The sequence below is a fragment of the Eumetopias jubatus genome, unplaced genomic scaffold (assembly GCF_037043125.1).
Source record: "Eumetopias jubatus isolate StellerSeaLion01/CBP00866 unplaced genomic scaffold, mEumJub1_p1.0 scaffold_6, whole genome shotgun sequence".
Taxonomy (NCBI): domain Eukaryota; kingdom Metazoa; phylum Chordata; class Mammalia; order Carnivora; family Otariidae; genus Eumetopias; species Eumetopias jubatus.
The window spans coordinates 120642746-120664009 of record NW_028274812.1 but is presented as its reverse complement, the minus strand read 5'-3'; the positions used below and the strand labels follow the sequence as shown (position 1 = coordinate 120664009).

The window sequence follows — 21264 nt, the reverse complement described above, 5'->3', positions numbered from 1 at the left end:
TAATGAAATTTACTCCGAGAATGCAAGATAGGTTAAATGTCCATATCAATCAATGTAAAACACCATATTAATATACTAGAAAACAAAGCCACATGCTTACCTTAACAGACGGACAAGGAGCATTTGACAAAATCGGACACCCTCTCATGATAAAACCTCAGCTACTAACAGAGGGAATTTCCTCAATCTGATTAAAGGCACTCATGAAAACCCTTAAGCTAACATCTTACCTAATGGTGAAAGACTGGTTGTTTTCCTCCGGAGATCAACACCTCGAAAAGGATGTCCACTCTCACCACTTCTATTACACATTGTGCTGGAGGGGACGCCTGGGTGGCTCAGTCAGTTAAGCGTCTGCCTTCAGCTCACGTCATGATCCCAGGATCGTGATCCCAGGGCCCTGGGGTGGAGCCTGCATCCAGCTCCCTGCCCCGCGAGGAGTCGGCTTCTCCCTCTCCCTCCGCCTGCCGCTCCCCTGGCTTGTGCTCTCTCTCTCAAATAAATGAATACATAAAATATTTTCTAAAAAAAGGAAATGCCAGGTGAGGTTCTCAGGTTGGCAGTTGTGGTACTCAAAACTGGGCTCGCCTCTGGGTGGGTTCAAGACCAAAGACTCCATCAAGCCGAAGAATAGGGAAAGGAAGGGTTTTACTGACAAGTAAAGAACACCAGGGATATTTCCCAAAGCAGTGTCTCCTGGAACAACAAACTGGGGAAGTTTTCAGCTGAGGGTGCAGATGTCACTGACCCCTCTGATGCAGGACACCTGACCCTTGGTCGGATCTGCTGTCTCTGCTGCTCCTGGCATCCGGATGACACTCAGGCCACTCCTGCCAAAATGTCTCTGCGCAGACTTAGCGCCGGAGCCGGGAGCCTGCGGCCACCGCCACATCACATCGGAACCACCTCGAAGCAAGTGAAGATGTTAGAGGCACCTTTGCAAGAGTGAGAAATGGAAAATACCGACTTCTAAAAATATCTATTGAAAATGAGACAATCATGATTGGATCATGTAGTCAGCCTTCAGAATCCTGGGGGAAGGACTATGATTCCTTTGTTTCACCCCTCCTGGAGGACAAACAACCGTGCTATATAGTATTCAGGTTAGACTCTCAGAATGCCAGGGATATGAATGGATACTCATTGTCTGGTCTCCAGAACATTCTCGTGATCGTCAAGAAAACGTTGTGTGCGGCGACGAGAGCTACTCTGAAAAAGGAGTCTGGAGGTGGTCATGTTAAAGACGAAGTGTTTGGAACAGTAAAGGAAGATGCGTCATTACATGGATATAAGACAACACGTGCGGGCACAATCTTCTCCTGCCCCACTGACTGCAGCTGAGGAAGAATTAGGGCAGATTAATATTAATGAGGTACAAACTGACGTGGCTGTGGACACGAAGATCAACACTACAAGGAGTAGCATTTCCTATTTCTCGAGAAGCTTTTCAGGCTTCAGAAAAATGAAGTAACAGCTCAACTATGTACAACTGGAAATAGATATAAAAAATGAAATTATAATTTTAGCCAACACAACAAATACAGAACTGAAAGATTTGCCAAAGAGAATTCCCAAGGATTCAGCACGCTACCACTTCTTCCTGTATAAACATTCCCATGAAGGAGACTATTTGGATACATAGTTTTTATTGATTCAAAGCCTGGATAGTGGATGCTGTATTCTAGCTGCAAGAGCCCTCTGCTAAAAATTGTAAAAAGGCGACTACAAATATATGTCATTAGAAAGATCGAGATAGGGGAGTCTGTGTGGCTCAATCGGTTAAGCCTCTGCCTTCAGCTCAGGTCATGATCTCAGGGTCCTGGGATCCAGCCCCACAACTGGCTCCCTGCTTGGCAGAGAGCCTGCTTCTCCCTCTCTCCCTGCCCCTCCCCTCCACTTGTGCATGCTCTCTCGCTCTCTCTCTCCCTTTCTCTCTCTCAAATAAATAACATCTTAAAAAAAAAAGAAGGAAAGATCGAGAGACAATGGGGATGAGTTGACAGCAGGCTTCCTTCATGAAGAAGTACACGCAAAGCAGCATGCAAACCTAAAGGTCCTGCAGGAAAAAGAGGAATTTGAAAACGTATTAGGGGTCCAGTTGAAAGTGAAGCCACTGCTGATTAAAATCATTATATTAAGCATTACAATACTAGTTTTTTAAAAGTCCAGCTTTTAGTACAGAGGAACTGTTATATCGCTGCACGCGGGTCAACTCACCGAGCTTTTCACTTCTGTGTTTTTTAAAAATCAGGTTACAGAAGATTATATACGATGTGCTATGATTAATTTTGTCATACTTTTTTTTTAAGCTTTTATTTATTTATTTGACAGAGCTCTCTCTCACAGCAAGAGAGGGAACACAAGCAGGGGGAGCTGGAGAGGGAGAAGTAGTCTTCCCGCTGGGCAGGGAGCCCGATGCGGGGCTCGATCCCAGGACCCTGGGATCATGACCTGAGCCGAAGGCAGCCGCTTAGCGACTGAGCCACCCAGGCACCCCTTAATGGAATTTTTCTGGGCACTGTCCTCTCCTTTAGAGTGTTTTTCCAACATTATCCAAGATTACATGGCTGTCAGTCTCAGGATTATTTTTTACTTCAGTCATAGGGTAGTTTTAATGTTTATGTTGATACACAGTAGGGAAAAAAATGGAACAATGAGAAAAACTCCTGTGTTTGGAATTTACCAACTCATGGGCAGTGGCCAACAGCCAGGCCACATGGTCAGGCAGCAGGACAACGGAAACAAGGTCTATTAAAGGGATAACCACATGGGGGCTGGACCCTCGAACACTACAGGAATTTGAGGGGTGCATTAAAGGAGGACATGTTGATGCTCATCACAAGAACCACCTTCTGAGTTTGGAAGTCGATTGAAATGGATGAGTGGGTATCCTGGTGTCGTCCTCTCTCGAGGTAACCACGTAGGTCAGTGAAATAAGGGGACAGTGGGGGCTGTGGCAATGCAGAGAAGGCCTGGAACTCTAGAGTCCACTTGCATCCTCTGTGGCCCAAAATACCAAAAAGAACTGTTCTGGCTGCCAACCAAACTCTACAGAGAGCTAGGAGGCCGGTCCCCTGTAGGAAAGCCTTGACCGTAGCTGGCAAGTCAGAGTGGAACCGGTAACCCCGAGGGGCTACAAATGGGCCTTGACAGGAACTCGTATTCTGGATTGGGTTTTGCTCACCCAGTGGTAGATGCAATTGGTCAGAGTGCTATTAAAACAAAAAAAAGAAAGAAAGAAAAGAAAAAATCAAAAAGAAAACACAACACAGCTAGACTTCACTTAAAAATTAAAAAAAAATAAAACATGCAGAGAGGACTGTCCTGTGTGGACAGCTCAGTGAAATTTTACATGTGCACACCTCCATGTACCACCCCCCAGAGCAAGATGCCGAGCACGCTGAGCTTCGCAGAGATTCCCAGTCAATACGTCACCACAAAAGGTAACCACTCTCTGACTTCTGACATTATAAATTAGTCCTGATCTTCAACTTCACATACAAAGAGTCATACTCTTGCGTGTGTGGCTTCTTTCACTCGATGCCCTGTCCGTGAGATTCACCCACGCTGTAGGGCGTAGCCACAGGCCAGCCTTTTTCGGGGCTGCATGGTATGCCATTGTATGGACGTGCTACAATTTATGTATCTGTTTTCCTGTCATATGCATTTAAGTCGTTTCCCATTTGGGGCAATCATACATAGTGCTCCTGAGAACATTCTCATACATGCCTGTTGGTGCACATGTGAAAAAAAAAGATACTGCACGAGTTTGGAATGCTCGGTGACATTTCCTCACACCAAAAAAAAAGTGACAAACCATAATGTCCCACAAAGGGCATAGAGACAGGTTGACAGAGTAACAGCTTCATGGACAATGGGAACAGGCAACGGACACCCTGTGAAAACAGGGTGTTGGGGCCATGCAGGCATGAAGTGCTGGTTTCCACACCTTCACAAGCGTGTGCTCCCACCCAGCGTGAGAGGGGCTACAGGACGGTCCCCACTACACAGTTTTTCCTGGGGGATCTGAGGAGGAGGGGTAGGGGACGGGTGCCAGTGTGACTCTACAGTCCTTCCCAAGGGAGAGGACATCAATCTGTACGACCGTGCTTCACCTCCACACTCGCTCATCCTACCCGATGCTGAGTCTCAGGGCAGGGATGCAGGCGCGCGTGCCAGAAACGGACGCGTTCCGAAGCAAGACACTGGAACTACTTCGTTAAACCCTGACGTGGAAATCCGAAGGGCCTGAGAGGGGAGGGCTGTGCCTTCACTCCATCCAGCAAAGTTGGGGCTGACGGTGAGCACTGCTACGCCACCTGGTGGCCCCTTACCCGCCAGTTCTGTCCCGGTGTGACCCTCCCCACTGTGACCGAGAGTGGACTGGGCGGGGGGGGCGGGGGGGGGTGCTTCCCAGACTAGTGTTGCTGCCCGCAGTGTAGACCAGCACAGCAGCCACACATAATGTCTCTTCAAAGGCAGAGAGTTGGGCATAAATGCAGAGAAGTAGAAATAGTAGCTGAGGGGAAAAGAATGGATAAATTCTCTATGTAATGAGGGAAATCCAATATTACATTAACCCCTCCGAAGAAGTGTGAGCAGGAGATGACACTGTCTCTTAGCTCAATTCTCCCAGATGCCTGAGAGAGAAAGCCGTACGCTGTGAGAAAATTCCTGCTTCTGGAACATGACAACACTGAATGGACCCAGCCGACAAGAGTGAACCTGGGAGACCCTGTCCTCCAGCAGGATGGTGCGTAAATTGTCAGTGGGACGCGGCTACCATGGCAGCATCTCTGCAGTTCCGGTCCTATCGCTACAAAGGATCTGCGGTCAAAGAGCATGGCGTGGCCTGTGGGATAATAAAAATATTTGGTCTTTGTTGTTGAATCAGAGAGCTGTACTTCTGAAACAAGTGATGCAACATATGTTAGGAAAAAAGAAAAAGAAGAAGATAGCAGGAGGGGCAGAATGAAGGGGAGTAAGTCGGAGGGGGAGACGAACCATGAGAGACGATGGACTCTGAAAAACAAACTGAGGGTTCTAGAGGGGAGGAGGGTGGGGGATGGGTTAGCCTGGTGATGGGTATTAAAGAGGGCACATTCTGCGTGGAGCACTGGGTGTTATGCACAAACAATGAATCATGGAACACTACATCAAGAACTAATGATGTAATGTATGGTGATTAACATAACAATAAAAATTAAAAAAATAAAAGTCAAAAAAAACTATTTGGTCTTTGTGCCCGGTTCCTGGCACCGAGCTCCCCAAGCCCTTGGGATCTCCTGAGTGATAGGAGCTTCTCTAGTATGCTAATGAGATGACTTGGCTGAGGGTCCTAGATAGCTTCAGGTTGGGGACTGGTGACCAGGAGGACCAAGCCATGTTAGAGAGCGAGAGCCATCAGCCTCGATCCCCGACCTCCGGGGAGAGGTGCTGGTGGCTGACCTCCATCCCTGACAGCCAGTGACTGAAGCAAGCATGCCTATGTCATGAAGCTTCTATGACGTCTTCTCAACAATGGGGTTCACAGAGCTTCTGAAATGGCAAACACGTCCACGTGCTCTGAGGGTGGTACATTCCAAGTCCACAGTGACAGAGGCTCCTGCACAGGGACCTGCACGCTCCCACACTCCTGCGCCTCTTCATCCGGCTGCTCGTGTGGATCCTTATAATAAACCATCACGGTCAGCATGGAATTCTCCTGAGGTCTAGGAGTCGTGCTAGCAAAGGACTGAACGTCCAGGGTACCCCCAACACTGTAGCCAACGTGAACAACAGTGCAGGGGACATGGGAACCTGAGAGTGGAGACTTGCCCGGGAGCTGAGGGCAACCTTGCAGGATGAGTCCTTCCGCCTGTGCGTCGCATGCTCACTCCAGGTGGACAGCGTCAGACGCGAAATGAATGAATTGGAGGACACCCAGGTGGTGACAGGGAATCAGACAGCTGGTCAGGTGGGGGAAGAAACCCTCCCCGCTCCACAAAGAGAAATTCAGAGTAAAAGCAAGCAAGTTAACCCTGTACCTCATCTCGTCCAGGAGCAAAGGATAAGCAGAGCGGAAGCATGGCTATCACGTCTGTCTGTCTGCGACCAGCTGTTCACGGTCCTGTTACAAAAGGAGACAGCGGGCCCAGAATGGAGTCACTGATGCTACGCACCACGGACAACGTCACACTTAACCTACTGCAGCTTCAGCTTCTCTCAGAAATGCGACCTGCAATCGGCCACCGGCATGTCCTGCTCAGCGCTGAAGGGACACCCCCGGGAGACCGCCTCCCTTCCCCTTAAGCAGGGCCCCCTGGCTCACAACAAGGCCTGGTTTACTCATCGTCTCCTGTTTTCCCCTCCCCTCTGCCTTGACAATCCTTTCCTTTCTGCTACTGGAAGAGGCTCCTTGCTATGTGCTAGCTGGGGGCTGCCCTAGCCAGGAACTGCTGAGGAAACCCACCTTCCATGTTCCCGGTTGGCCTGTTGTGCGTGAACAGTCCCGACTTTGTGGGACACTCCAGCTACTAGGCCGGTGCTCTGGGCTCCTTCACTGTTGGTTTTTCATGCGTGGCCACCGTCACGTAAAAGCTGACAGATGCTAGAGACTCTCTCCCCAGAGGAGCCCCTGCACAGCGAGACAGAAAGATTCACCCACACGTGGGCGCGCACACAGACCCGCTCACGACTTACAGACCCGGGCGTTCTCGTCCTTGCCAGAGCGACGGCTGGGCACACACGCCCTGAGTCATCGGGCCACCAGCCCACCTGGGCCAAACTGCAGTGGACAACAGCTGGGTCTCACCAGGTGGCATCCGGGGAACGAGAGGAGAATTGCCATTTATTAGCCCGGTGGTCTTTGGGCCGAGCCTGAGCGCCTACAAAGCGCCAGATCGAGCGGCAGCCTCACATCTGTGCTCCAGGACCGGCGATGAGTCGCTCTTTCTCCCTCCCCCGCCCCCAGCACCCGAGCGGCCTTCCCACAGGAGAACTGCCCGGTCAGGGCCTTCGGAGGAGCCCGCCTCCCTCCTCCCTCCGCAGAAGAGGAGGACCTGTTTTCCCCACAGCCTTCCAATGGGACCCAGACCGAGGCTCCGCCAGACAGGGGGCCACACGCGGGACCCGACTCACGACCCGCTGACAGAGGCTGCCACTGCACACGAGGCGTGTGACAGGTGACGTGAGTGGCAGTGCAACCCCAGGCCCACGGGCGGCTGCGGCGGCCAGTGGCCCGCCTCGGCGGACTGCCGCGCGCGCGGGGACATCTGTGCCCGTGGCAGAGGCCGGGCCTGCGGTGGCAGACGCAGCCTGTCGCCCGACGGCGGCTCCGGCCCCGGCCCGCGCGGCTAACCTGTTTGGTGCTGGTCCGCCAGCTACACGGCACCTACGCAGAAGATGCCCGCGCGGACGCGTGTGTGTGCGCGCTACCTGTCGTCTCAGGTCGAGCGGCGCGGGACCGCAGCGTCAGCTCAGAGGAAGGGCTGCAGGGAGCAAGCGTCCGGACGTGCGCGCCGTCCCAACTGTGCCCCACTCGCTGACGCTCCCCCGACGACACCCGCGATGAAACAAGGACGTGCATCTCCCACATCACACCGCACACGACAGCAAACGCCCTCCCTTCTCTTTACGGGGCGGGGAACAGACGTAAATGCGGTTTTAATGCCCCTCCCACCCTGGCCTGCTCTCCCCACGACCTCAGCCGCTCCCCATCCGACTGAGCACCAGGCCCACTCGGGGGGCCTCTCCCCAGACCCACAGGCTCCGAGGATTAGGCACAAGGTCAAGGAATCCCCTATTTAACAAGCCCCAAAGCAAGGCTGAGGCACAGCCACGGGGGAACCCTAATCTTCGTTCCTGCTGCTCAAAGTGTGCTGGGAAGACCAGCAGAAAGTTCAAGGTCTTCCCCAGACGCGAAGCGCACATGTCCCGTCTGTGGCGCACGACCTGCGGGAGTGGGAGTCACGGAGCGACCAGTGTGGAGCACCTCCCCAGTCCAGAGGCACTACCTTTACGCTGCGGCTGTCCCTCCTCCCTCCGCAGGGCCCTGCCCTCCCTCCCTCCCTCCCTGCTCTCACAGCACCTCCCCTGCACACCAAGTGCATTCCCATTGTCAACAAACAGCCATCCTCCTCACAGGTGCTCTTTCCCAACCGAACAGAAATCGAAAGAGACTCTGCTGCGTCAGCAACTCCTTGACTTGGGGCTGGAGCCCACACAGGGTCAGTAGGGCAGAGCCCGGGCTGGGACATAACAGCAACTAATTGAAAATGCGAGGTCCGGCATGCCCCCTGTCTCCTAATCCAGAATCTGTTTGTCTGAGAAGACTGGGGAAAACATGGAAAGAACAGCCCAACCCCAGAAGGAAGGCAAGTCCTGAATGAGTGTGAAAATAACCTCTGGATGCTACAGATTCCCGGCACGGGGGCTGCACTGGGCCTTGGGTAGACAGCGCTGGGCCAACCACCTCCTGCCGCTGTCAGACAGGAGACACCCGAAGCTCAATGAGACCAGACTCCTACACGAACATGAAAATAGGCCTAATCCTCTACAGAAACAAAGGAACAACAAAGAAACACCCAAAGATGGGCCGAGGGCCCAACCCAGGCCTGAGCCGAGGCTGACCCGGCCACGCAACGTTGCTGCCCACGGTCAGTCCTGCAGGCAGGACAAGGTCTGGGCGATGTCCGAGTGTCTGTCATCCCAGGTCCTGGAAGGACAGGTCCTCCTGGAGGGACAAGGACAAAGGAGCAGAGAGACTCCGCACCTGAGCAGGGACCATGTCACACCCACGTTGAACTGAGCACCAACTGCGCACGAGGCTCCTCCACACGAGGCTCCTCGCAGCCTTTGCCTGTCCCCACCTAGAGCAGACCCAGCACCCCAAACGTGCAGATTCTGGAAGCTTCTCAGTGCTTCCATTTATTTCTTCTCTCAAACGTTAGGAAGCCTCTCCTTTCACTAACTGATCCACTCCTCGTGACAAGAAATGGAAAAAACCCAATTCGCCTCCAGAGTCCTATCTTCAACAAGGAAGTAAGAAGCTGTAGCTCAGTGTAACAGGAAGTAAAGACAGGGAAGGAGATGGCCCACTCGCCCTCGGCTGGAACACGAAAGCGGATGAGGAAAGAGAACACAGGTCGGTCGTGGCGGGCAGAGGGGCGCAGTCGTGTGCGGAGGGGGGCAGTCTCCCCACCTCTTCACATTACGTTAACAGGAACACGGACACATTCAGACGCCCTTTACAGAAAGAGAAATCGGGGGTGTTGATGTCACAAGGTGGGAAAGTGAACGCATCTTGCGTCGCTTGTCCCCCACAAGGCAGCTGGCTCACATGGTGAAAGAAAAGAATCGTGAACAGACTCAGGTCAGTCATATACATGTGGACTTTCTCAACAGCCCACCACATGCTCAGAGCATCCTCCTCAAAGAAGCCCCGCTACCCAGCCATGGCCCCTTCCCCCTCCCCTCCTCCCGTCACGCCCTCCAGGGTCTCACCTATAGGAGCAGAGAGAGCCCTGGGGACTGTCACTGCCTGGGGCAGGACAGACTGTGGTCAGACTCACAGAAGATGAAACCAAAGAAGGAGCTGTGGGGTGGGTGAGCTCCCGAGGGGTCCCGTCTACACCGTCTCAGGGTCTCAGGGATCACCCCCTCCATACTCACGTGCAGCCTCAGCTCAACTCCTTCCTCTTCCACCTGGGAAAGAAAACATCCCATGAGATGCCATGGAGGAGGCAGGGCCCGAGATCCTAGACGATACGGATAGCCTGGACCACAGGGAAGTTTCCTGAACTGTCACTGCAGGCCTAAGGCAGGATCAGGGACAGGAAGAGAAGAGATGGCAGGGCGAGACCAACCGTCCTGGTGGAGTCTGTCCTCAGCAAGGACCTCGCCCTCTGACCTGTGACTGCTGGGAATCGGGTCCATCACCACATTCACTGGGGTGATTAATCTGTCCTTCACTCTCACCTGTGCTTTACTACAGTGACTGTAGCCACGAGCCGCACGTGCGCGAGCACATGTGTGGGGACGGCTCTGCCCACAAACAAGCAGGACACACTTCCACCTGGGCTTGAAACACTGCAGAAGGACAAGAAAACGCGGAGCACCCCCTTTCCCCACCTGAGCTCTCCTTCGTCCACGTGACAGCTCCAACCACCCTAGCGCCGGTGACCACGACAGCCAGACCAGCCACGATGACCACGACAGGAATGGGGGGCCGAGGAGGGGACTCTGGGAAGAGAGGCTAAGGAGAGGGCCCTGCCCCCCCGCTCTCAGCCCTGACCCTACTAACATTCTCCACACTGGCTCCTCCAGGAGCCTCCAAGCCCGTTTCCCTCCTTACGCCGTCTCAAGGTGAGGGGCTCGTACAGCCCCTCCTGCTGCAAATGGCACGTGTATCTCTGCTCCCGTCCAGGAGGCACCACCACGGCCGCCCACTTCTGGAAGGTCCCGTCTCCTGCAGGCCTGGTCTCCACAAGCTCTGTGTCCTGGGTCAGGTCCTCCCCATCCCGCTGCCAGGTCAGGGTGATCTCCGCAGGGTAGAAGTCCAGGGCCCAGCACCTCAGGGTGACCTCAGGGTCAGTGATGGGATGGTGGGAGACATGTGTCTTCAGGGGATCTGAAGAGAAGGGTCAGAACATTTAGGAACTTAGGGAGGAGTTAAGATGGCGGAGGAATAGGAGACTCAGATCATCTGGTCCCTGGAATCAGCTAGACGGTTATCAAATAATTCTGACACCCAATAAATCAATGGGAGATCTGACACAAGAAAGCCTGCAAGTCTACAAGCAGAAAAGCGACCACAGTTTGGGCGGTAGGAGGTGCGGAGACGTGAATCCGGGGTGACTATCGGAGGCTATGGCAGAGCGGATACAGCTTGCTTAAGGAGGCCACCGCACAGTGTTCTAAGCAGCAGAGCGCAAAATCAGAACTTCTAGAAGTCGGCTCCAGTGAGGGATGTCCCGGCTCAGAGGTGCTCAGGTGGAGGAGTGGGGGCGGAATCCAGGTGGGACAGTGTGGTCTCCGAATCCTGGGCTCGCAGGAAGAACAAGGGTGCCTAGAGCGGCGGAGCTCCCAGGCGTCGGAGCGGGGAGCCGGCTGCAGTCAGCGGGTCTAGGCGCCGGCTTTCTGCTGGGTGTCGATGTTGCCGTAACCTGGGAACCGCTGCACAGTCGGCAAACCACTCTCCGAGTAGGGGCCCAGCAAGCGGGAGAAGCACAGGAGACTCCCCCACCACCCCCAGGAGGAACCGCAGGGGGTCACGCTGCGAGAGTCCGTCCAGTTTGGAGTTTTGAAACTCGGTCACATGCCTGACATAAAATCGCTTGGTCACACGCTGGGTGAACACAGAGTTCCGAGGGAAAGCAGGGAGACCACAGTGATTGACTGCTTCTCGGTGTGGGCTCACTGAAGGGGGGGCGGGGGGTGAATTTTCAGCTCGGGGCTAGAGAGCAGGGCACAGCCATATTGATCCTGGGCGTCGGAGCTGGAAGCCTTTGGGGGGCGAAGCAGCGCCACCCGGTGGAGCCCAGAGCTGCTTACACTGCGCCCGGCCTCTGCCAGGGAGGAGCAATTCCACCAGGGCAAAGCTCCCTGACAATCCGCGAAATACGCCCCTTCCCCAGAAGACCGGCAGGGACAACTGGTTATAGGGGCTGCATAGCTTCAGTTCTCGGGGAGGCCAGTATATAGCATCATGGGTTTTTTTTATTCTCTAGTCCTTCAGTATTATTTTTTGTTATTTTCTTATTTTTTATTTCTTTTTTATTCTTTTTAAAGTTTATATTTACATCATATATTTTTTAAATTTTTGTTTCCTTCCATTGAATTTTATTTTATTTTCGTATATATATGTTTGTCTTTCTTATTCTGGGATCTAGTTTCTTTTAATAAGCAGACCAAAACACACCAAGGATCTAGTTTTCTGTTTTGTTTTGTTTTTTGTTTAGTTTTTGTTTTGTTTTGTTTTTGTTTTTTTCTGGTTTGTTTTTTTTTCTGTTGTCGTTGTTATTGTTGTTTTTTCTCTAATTCTTCTATTCTTTTTGGACAAAACGATGAGATGGAGAAATTCACCCCAAAAGAAGGAACAGGAGGCAGTACTCACTGCCAGGTAGTTAATCAATACGGATATAAGGAAGATGTTTGAACTAGAATTGAAAACGATTATAAAGATACTAGGTGGGCTTCAAAAAAGCATAGAAGACACTGAGAATCCCTTATTGTAGAAATAAAAGAACTAAAATCTAATCAGGTATTAAAAATGTTATTACTGAGAAGCAGTCCCAAATGGAAGCAATAAAAACGAGACTGAACAGGACAGAAGAGTGAGTCACTGACACAGAAGACAAAATGTTGGAAAATAAGGAAGCTGAAAAGAAGAGACAAAAGAAACAATTATATCATGAAGGGAGACTTACAAAACACAGAGATTCCATAAAGTGAAATAATATCCATAATATAAGAGTCCCAGAAGATGAGGAGTGGAAGAAAGGAGCAGAAGATGTATTTGAACAAATTATAACTGAGAACTTCCCTAATCTGGAGAAGGAAACAGGCTTTCAAGTCCAGAAGACACAGAGAACCCGCTCGAAATCAATAAAAATAGGTCAACACCTAGACATATAATAGTGAAGCTTGCAAATTTCAAAGATAAAGAGAAAATCCTAAAAGAACCTCAGGACAAGAGGTCCTTAACCTACAAGGTTAGACATGTAACGCTGGCAGCAGACCTGTCCACAGAGACCTGGGAAGCCAGAAAAGACTGCATGATAGACTCATGGTGCTAAATGAGGAAAATATGCAGCCAAGAATACTTTATCCAGCAAGGCTGTCACTCAGAACAGAAGGAGAGATACAGAGTGTCCAGGAGGGCGCCTGGGTGGCTCAGTTGGTTAAGCGACTGCCTTCGGCTCGGGTCATGATCCTGGAGTCCCGGGATCGAGTCCCACATCGGGCTCCCTGCTCAGCAGGGAGTCTGCTTCTCCCTCTGACTCTCCTCCCTCTCATGCTGTCTGTCTCTCATTCTCTCTCTCTCTCAAATAAATAAATAAAATCTTTTTTAAAAATTAAAAAAAAGAGTGTCCAGGAAAGACAAAAACTAGAGGAATTTGTGAACACTAAACCCGCCATGCAAGAAATATTAAAGGAGATCCTTGGAGTGGAGAGAGAGCCCAAAAGCAACAAAGACCACAGAGGAGCAATCTACAGGAACAGCGACTTTACAGGGAATACAGTGGCACTAAATTCATATCTTTCACTAATTACTCTGAATGTAAATGGTCTAAATGCTACAATCAAAAGACATAAGGTATCAGATTGGATAACAAAAGAAGACCCATCCATATGTTTCTTAAAAGAGACTCATTCTCGACCCAAAGACCCCTCCAGATTGAAAGTGAGCGGGTAGAAAACCATTTATCATGGCAATGGACATCAAAAGAAAGCTGGAATAGCCATCCTTATAGCAAACAAACCAGATTTGAAACCAAAAACTAATGAGAGATGAAGAAGGACACTATATAAAAGTGTCTATCCAACAAGAAGATCTAACAATTGTAAATATTTATGCCCCTACCTTGGGAGCAGCCAAGTATATAAACCAATTAGTGTCACAATTAAAGAAACTCACTGATAATAATGCAATAATACTAGGGGACTTTAACACCCCACTCACAGCAATGGACAGATCATCTAGGCAGAAAATCAACAAGGAAACAAGGGCTTTGGATAACACACTGCACTTCACAGATATATTCTGTGAATAATATATATATTCCAGTTATATATATTCCAGATACATATCTCCAGACAAAACCCCACTAAAAAGGAGAATTACAGACCAATATGCCTGATGAACATGGATGCAAAAATTCTCACCAAGATGCTAGCTAATAGGATCCAATTGTACATTTAAAGGATTATTCACCACAACCAAGTGGGATTTGTTCAGGGAGGTTCAACATGCACAAATCAATCAGTGTGATATACTACATAAATAAAAGAAAGGACAAGAACCACAGGATCCTCTCAATAGATGCAAAAAAATGCATTTGACAAGATACAATGTCCTTTCTTGATGGAAACTCTCCACCATGTAGGGATCGAGGGAATATACCTCAATATCATAAAAACCATACATGAAAGACCCACAGTGAATATCATCTTCAACGGGGAAAAACTGAGTTTTTCCCTAAGGTCAGCAACACAACAAGGATGTCCGCTATCACCACTGTTGTTCAACATAGTACTGTGAGTCCTAGCCTCAGCAATTAGCCAACAAAAAGAAATAAAAGGCATCCAAATTGGCATAGAAGTCAAACTCTCACTCCTTGCAGATGACATGATACTCTATGTGGAAAACCCAAAAGACTCCACCAGAAATTGCCAGAACTCAGCCAAGAATTCAGCAAAGTGACAGAAGATAAAATCAATGCACAGAAATCAGTTGCATTTCTATACAGTAACAATGAGGCAGAAGAAAGAGAAATCAAGGAATGGATCCCATTTACAATTACACCCAAAACCATAAGATACCTAGGAATAAATCTAACCAAAGAGGAAAAGGATCTGTACTCTGAGAACTAGAGCACTCATGAAAGAAATTGAGGAAGACACAAAGAAATGGAAAAATGTTCCATGATCATAGATTGGGAGAACAAAATCGTTAAAATATCTATGCTACCTAGAACAACCTACACTTTCAATGCAATGCCTATCAAAATATCATCAACTTCTTTCACAGAACTGGAACAAATAATCCAAAATCTGTGGAACCAGATGGAATGGTTCCAGAAAAGACCCCACATAGCCAAAGGAATGTTGAAAAGGAAAACCAAAACTGTGGCATCACAATTCCAGACGTCAAGCTCTATTACAAAGCTGTAATCATCAAGACAGTATGGTAGTGGCAGAAAAACAGAGACATAGATCAAATGGAACAGAATGGAAAACCCAGAAATGGGCCCTCAACTCTGGTCAACTAATCTTCAACAAATCAGGAAAGAATATCCAGGGGAAAAAAGTCTCTTCAACAAACGGTAATGGGAAAACTGGACAGCCCCATGCAGAAGAATGAAACTGGACCCTTCTCTTCTACCATACACAAAAATAGACTCAAAATGGATGAAAGACCTAAATGTGAGACAGGAATCCATCAAAATCCTTGAGGAGAACACAGGCAGCAACCACTGTGACCTCAGCCGCAGCAACGTGTTGCTAGACACATCTCCAAAGGCAAGGGAACCAAAGGGAAAAATGAACTATTGGGACTTCATCAAGATAAAAAGCATTTGTACACAAAGTAAACAGTCAACAAAACCAAAAGACAACCGACAGAATGGGAGAAGATATTTGCAAATGACATCGGATAAGGGGCTAGGATCCAAAACCTATAAAGAACTTACCAAACTCAACACCCAAAAAACAAATAATCCAGTCAGGAAATGGGCAGAAGACATGAACAGACATGTTTCCAAAGAAGACATCCAAATGGACAACAGACACATGAAAAAAATGCTCAACATCACTTGTCATCAGGGAAATACAAATCAAAACCTCAATGAGATACCACCTCACACCAGTCAGAATGGCTAAAATTAACAAGTCAGGAAACGACAGATGTTGGCGAGGATGCGGAGAAACGGGAACCCCTCCTACAGTGTTGGTGGGAATGCAAGCTGGTGCGGCCACTCTGGAAAACAGTATGGAGGTTCTTCAAAAAGTTGAAAATAGAGCTACCCTACGACCCAGGAATTGCACTACTGGGTGTTTACCCCAAAGATACACATGTAGTGAAATGAAGGGGCACATGCACCCCAATGTTCAGAGCAGCAATGTCCACAATAGCGAAACTATGGAAAGAGCCCCGATATCCATCGACAGAAGAATGGATAAAGTAGATGTGGTATATACATTCAATGGAATATTAGCCATCAACAAAATGAAATTTTGCCATTTGCAACAACATGGATGGAACTGGAGGGTATTATGCTAAGCGAAATAAGTCAACCAGAGAAAGACAATTATCATATGATCTCACTGATACGTGGAATTTGGGAAACGAAACAGAGGATCACAGAAGAAGAGAGGAAAAATGAAACAAGATGAAATCGGAGAGGGTGACAAACCATAAGAGACTCTTAACCATAGGAAATAAACTGAGGGTTGCTGGAGGATACTGGAGGGGGGAACGGGGTAACTAGGTGACGGACATCAAGGAGGGCATGTGATGTAATGAGCACTGGGTATTATATAAGACTGATGAATCACAGGCCTGTACCTCTGAAACCAATAATATATTATATGTTAATTAATTGAATTTAAATTTTAAAATGTTGAAAAGAATTAAAATCAAAAGATAAAAAGAGGATTCCTAAAGTTTGAGAGAGGAAATAAAGGGAAGCGCTGAGAACCTTCCAGGGTCTGCATGTTTGCTGTGCTTCTTCTGGGGGTAGGGACAGGAGAGGCCATGAAGAGCCAGCATGGAGGGGACTGTGCCCAGCCCATGTTCAGTGCATCCTGGGCTTTGACATGGTCACTCCTCTGCTGGGTCATGATTGCTGCTCCTTTGTCCCTGTCCCTTCAGTGAAACCTTGTCTCACCAGGCCCTGGGGTCACAGGGACTCAGATCTCTCCTGTTCCAGGACCCTGTGCAGCAAGAGCTTCCTGTGACCAGGGCAGCCTAGGCTCAGGCCTGGGGCAGGACTCAGCCCCCCAGTTTTGCATGTCTTTTTTTGTTTGTTTGTTTGTTTCTATGAAGAATGAGGCCTGTTCTTCTTGGGTACGAGTTCTGGTCTCACGTTTCTCCGGTATCTCCCGGTCTGGAGCAATCACATGGGTCCTTTGGCTTCTTACTGTCCCCACAAGGCAGGGAGCCCCTCACACAGGAGTATCTGTGCAATTGAAAGATGAATTTTCAGACCCATCCATCTCTTCTCCTGCTTCTAGGGATGTCTCTTTCCATCTTTTCCCCATCTTTTATCAAAGCAGATTCTGGAGTTAGAGATAGGGTCTGAGAGTTTCTCATCCTTATTAAATTTCAGTTAGTTCCTATCTTCTCTGCTCACCTGCCTGTCCCCCTGCCCTTGGCTCTAGTGATCCTTGTTCTGGTTCTGCTCCTGATTCATAGAGTGATAAAGCAGGGTCTAATCTGAATTCACATTTGTCTGGAATACATGACCCATAAGCCTAGATAGAACTTTTCTGAGGGGAGAACTCTCAGCGTTTCCTGTGCTGTGCAGGAGGGATGGTGTGGGAAGGAGGACGTGGGGACGTGGAGCAGACCGCCACTGGAGAGGAGGGTGGTAGCTGCCACGAACAGCTGTGGCCTGAGGCTCATCTAGAAGAGAGGGGTGCTCTAGGCGGATCGTATCTCCAAGTGATAACTGAGTGTCGGACACAGGAACTCTACCGTAGCCTCTAGGACACCTTAGTGAAGTCAAAGCAGACAAAATGGGCCCCCCCTGGTGGGGCATATGTTCTGGAGTGAGGGGCAGGCTGTGTGCTAGTAACTAGGAGGTCTGGGGGGAGCTCTTTCCAACCGGGGAAGACCCAGTGCACACGCACTAGGGCAGGAGCGTGTCCTGTGTTCACGGAAGGGCGAGGAGGCCACTGGGGCTGGAGCAGAGAGCAGCTGAAATGACATCAGATGTCCAAGCCTTAGGATCTTAGAAGGGTTTAATTCTAATATCCTTGGGGGGCTTATTCTTTTAAGCATCCAACTCTTTTTTTTTAAATTTTTATTGTTATGTTAATCACCATATATTACATCATTTGTTTTGGTGTAGTGTTCCATGATTCATTCTTTGTTCATAACACCCAGTGCTCCATTCAGAATGTGCCCTCCTTAATACCCATCACCAGGCTAACCCATCCCCCTACTCTCCTTCCCTCTAGAAACCTCAGTTTGCCTTTCAGAGGCCATCATCTCTCCTGGTTCATCTCCCCCTCCGACTTACTCCCCTTCATTCTTCCTCTCCTGCTATCTTCTTCTTTTTCTTTTTTCTTAAAATATGTTGCGTTATTTGTTTCAGAAGTACAGATCTGTGATTCAACAGTCTTGCACAATTCACAGCGCTCACCGTAGCACATACCCTCCCCAATGTCTATCACCCAGCCACCCCATCCCTCCCACCCCCGACCACTCCAGCAACCCTCAGTTTGTTCCTGAGATTAAGAATTCCTCATATCAGTGAGGTCATATGATACATGTCTTTCTCTGATTGACTTATTTCACTCAGCATAACACCCTCCAGTTCCATCCACGTCGTTGCAAATGGCAAGATCTCATTCCTTTTGATGGCTGCATAATATTCCATTGTGTATATATACCACATCTTCTTTATCCATTCATCTGTCGATGGACATCTTGGCTCTTTCCACAGTTTGGCTATTGTGGACTTAAGCATCCAACTCTTGATTTCAGCTCAGGTCATGATCTTGGGTTCCTGGGATCCGTCCAGCTTTGGGCTCCACACTCAGCTGGCGAGTCTGCCTGAGGATTCTCTCTCCCTCTCCCTCTGTGTCTCCCCCCCACTCTCTCGTGCACGGCATGCTCTCTCTCTCTCTCAAAAAAAATTAGGAGACTTTTGAGTTTATCTGAGTGAGGTGTGGATTTACAAGAAGGTTTTGAACAGATGATCTACCTGTAGGACTTCTCTTAGAGGCATCTGTTTGCTGCTGTGCAGAATCGGGAGGTGCAGGGCGAGGGACCGGTAGGGAACCCTAGGAAACCCACGCAGTGTCCCAGGAGGGAGATATGCGCATATGGGCTGTACGTCTGGGGTTGAGGAAGGAAGTTAGTAGGAAGTGATCGGGTGCTGGAGATATTTAAAGATGGACTTTGCAGCATTTCCTAATGGGTTAATTCTAGGGTGAGAGAATGAGGAACCAAGGAGGACGTCCAATATTTGAGACTTCAAGTAGAAATGTGGAATGCCTTCTGTGGAAATGGGGAAGACTCTGGAAGTAAAAACATTTGGGGAAGCAGCATCACAGGCATCAAGTTTAGGAATGTGGAATCTGGGATGTCTATCAGAAATGTAAGTGACATTGGCAGTTCGATACAGAGTGCAGGGTAGGAGAAATATCTAGGTTGGAGACATAGATTAGGGAGGTGACACCATGTAAATGATGATTAGAGCCTTCACCAGCGATGAGGTTACCAAGGAGGTGAGGGCCATAGAAGAGAAAGGAACAGGACCAAACCCTGCACTCCTCAAAGCTAAGCAAGCTGATCAGAGTGCGCACACCCAGAGTGGACTGCACAGTCCGGTCTGCATCTAGAAGGCACATAGACCAGGGAGGCCCACCCTTGAGTGTGCACAGGAATCTCCTGGACTATGAAGATCTAGACAGTCTGGAGTAGAGCATGAGATTCTGGGTTGATAACAAGGTTGGTGCTGCTGCTGCTGGTCTTCAGATCCCACACCGAGTAGCAAGCACATGAAGCAGGATCCCCACATGGCCGTGCATCAGCCTCTCCTGTAGGGCTTATTAAGTAAGTGATTCCTGGGCCCACGCCCAACATTCTAAGATTTTAAGTCCGGGGAGAGGCCTGAGTATTTTGTAACAAGGCCGCAGGCAATCCTGGGGGTCCTCTGGACAGGGAAGCATGAGTCATTGATGAGAGCACTCATTGTGGGAAGGGGGCTTACAGCCACACTTATTCGGTTTTTTTGTAGGAAGAAAAATGCAAGGCATGCCGGGAGAAATATATTTTCTCTCCTATGGGGCACAGGCAGGTGGCAGAAGGAGGAGCTCAACATAAAGAAAAACTGATTGCTAAAAGAGTAAACCTTGAATGTTCACACACACACACACACACACACCCAGGTAACTGTGACACGATGCAGGTGTTAGCTAACTCTATGGTGATGATCATTTTGCCATTTATCAGATCAAACGGTTTTGCTCATCAAACATTTAACTCATCAAATATTATGTGTCAATTATATCTTAATAAAACTGGAAAAAATTTGTAAATCTGTCCTCTCTAAATGTATTCCCTCATGGATTTCTCACTCCTTGTTTCAACAACAAAGTCCAAGTTGCTTTAATTGAAACTCTATATATTTATAGGGAAATATATATACCTAGGAAGATATGCATACATATAAATTTCAAATAGAATATGTAATATAACATACACTTATATTTAATAAATATTTAAAATATTTTAGATAAAATGATATGAAATATAAAATATAAATTATATTTCTACATTACAAATATACATTTGTAGGGAACTATATGTAGCATGTGTATATATAGTTAGAATATTGGGCGTCATTTTATTTCCCGGAAAGCCACACAAGATGCCCGAGGCTGCAGAGCCAGGAACAGAATCCACCACCCCACCCTAGGTCAAGGCCCAAATAGCAATCACTGCCCCCGGTGCTGGGCACAGATCCCGCTGTTCACATCACTGCACCTTGAGGCCAGGACTGCTGTCGCTGCCGCTCCTGGCAGCTGGATGACACGACAGCCACTCACGCCACCTGTGCCAAATGCATGCAGCACTGTCCCAGTTTCCCTGTCACCACATCCTGGGTCAGAGTCTGGCTTGTGCTCACCTGACTGGTGGAGCCTCAGGCCCTGTCCACCTGCAACAAAGTGTGACATCCCGACTCTGATCTGGATTCCTGGGGAGTGACCAACACCCTTGGACTTGACCTCTTCATTCAGTCTGGTCTCTGCATTTCTAGCCACAGGCCTGCGAAAGGCCACGCATTCAGGTGGTTCCCAAAGTCACCCCTGTTGTAGGCAGACTCCAAGAGGGCTCCAGTGTTCCGATCCTCCAGTATTCATGCCCTTGTGTAATACCCACTTTGGGAACAGAAGCTGGACATAGTGACTCGCTGGTGACACATAGAATAGGGTGAAGTCATGCAGTGAGTATTTGGGATCGCCAGGGGACAAGGTATGAGGGACCTGGAGTCAACTGTCTCAAGGTGCGCCGTCCAAGGCAGCCTCGGACGTACAGAAATCTAAGAGCGGATTTCTGCCGGAACCCCACGACAAGTGACCCTGCGTTCCTTCTCCATCTGAGGGGATTCTTCTCAGGATCTCGACCTCCACAGCCACCACCCTCAGCCAGGAGGAGGAGGAGGAAAGGTCACCAGCAGGGATTCTCATCCTGGCTGCAGTGAACAGAGGAATTCTGGGAAAAGGACGGGAAGGGAAGGGAAGAAACACAGGTCCCCAAATATAACAGCTGGTGAGCCACCCCATGCCTCCAGGCACCCCCGTGGCTACAAAGATGAGAGAACAGTCTCC

At 49.1% G+C, this 21264-nt stretch overlaps 1 protein-coding gene and 1 pseudogene across 1 annotated transcript; one reads left to right on the top strand and one right to left on the bottom strand.

Moving 5' to 3' along the window:
- Nucleotides 1–858: 858 nt before the first annotated feature.
- LOC148164149 (twinfilin-1 pseudogene) lies at nucleotides 859–1837 on the top strand (annotated as a pseudogene).
- A 6800-nt stretch (nucleotides 1838–8637) lies between these two features.
- On the bottom strand, nucleotides 8638–20610 carry LOC148164148 (mamu class I histocompatibility antigen, alpha chain F-like). The gene is made up of 5 exons (XM_088023772.1): nucleotides 20562–20610; nucleotides 10334–10609; nucleotides 10111–10221; nucleotides 9429–9483; nucleotides 8638–8713 (listed from the first exon to the last, which is right to left on the bottom strand). Exons 1-5 carry the CDS (start codon nucleotides 20608–20610, stop codon nucleotides 8638–8640), a joined length of 567 nt encoding a protein of 188 aa, XP_087879898.1.
- Nucleotides 20611–21264: the final 654 nt, after the last annotated feature.

Excerpts from the sequence above, each read along its gene's own strand:
- LOC148164148 (XM_088023772.1), bottom strand. The coding sequence starts at position 20,610 with ATGTCACACTTTGTTGCAGGTGGACAGGGCCTGAGGCTCCACCAGTCA. Across the intron at positions 10,222-10,333 it reads GCCCCTCACCTTGAGACGGC|AGTCCCCTCCTCGGCCCCCC; the intron begins GTAAGGAGGGAA and ends CTCTCTTCCCAG. Across the intron at positions 8,714-9,428 it reads GGGGAAGGGGCCATGGCTGG|GAGGACCTGTCCTTCCAGGA; the intron begins GTAGCGGGGCTT and ends TTGTCCCTCCAG.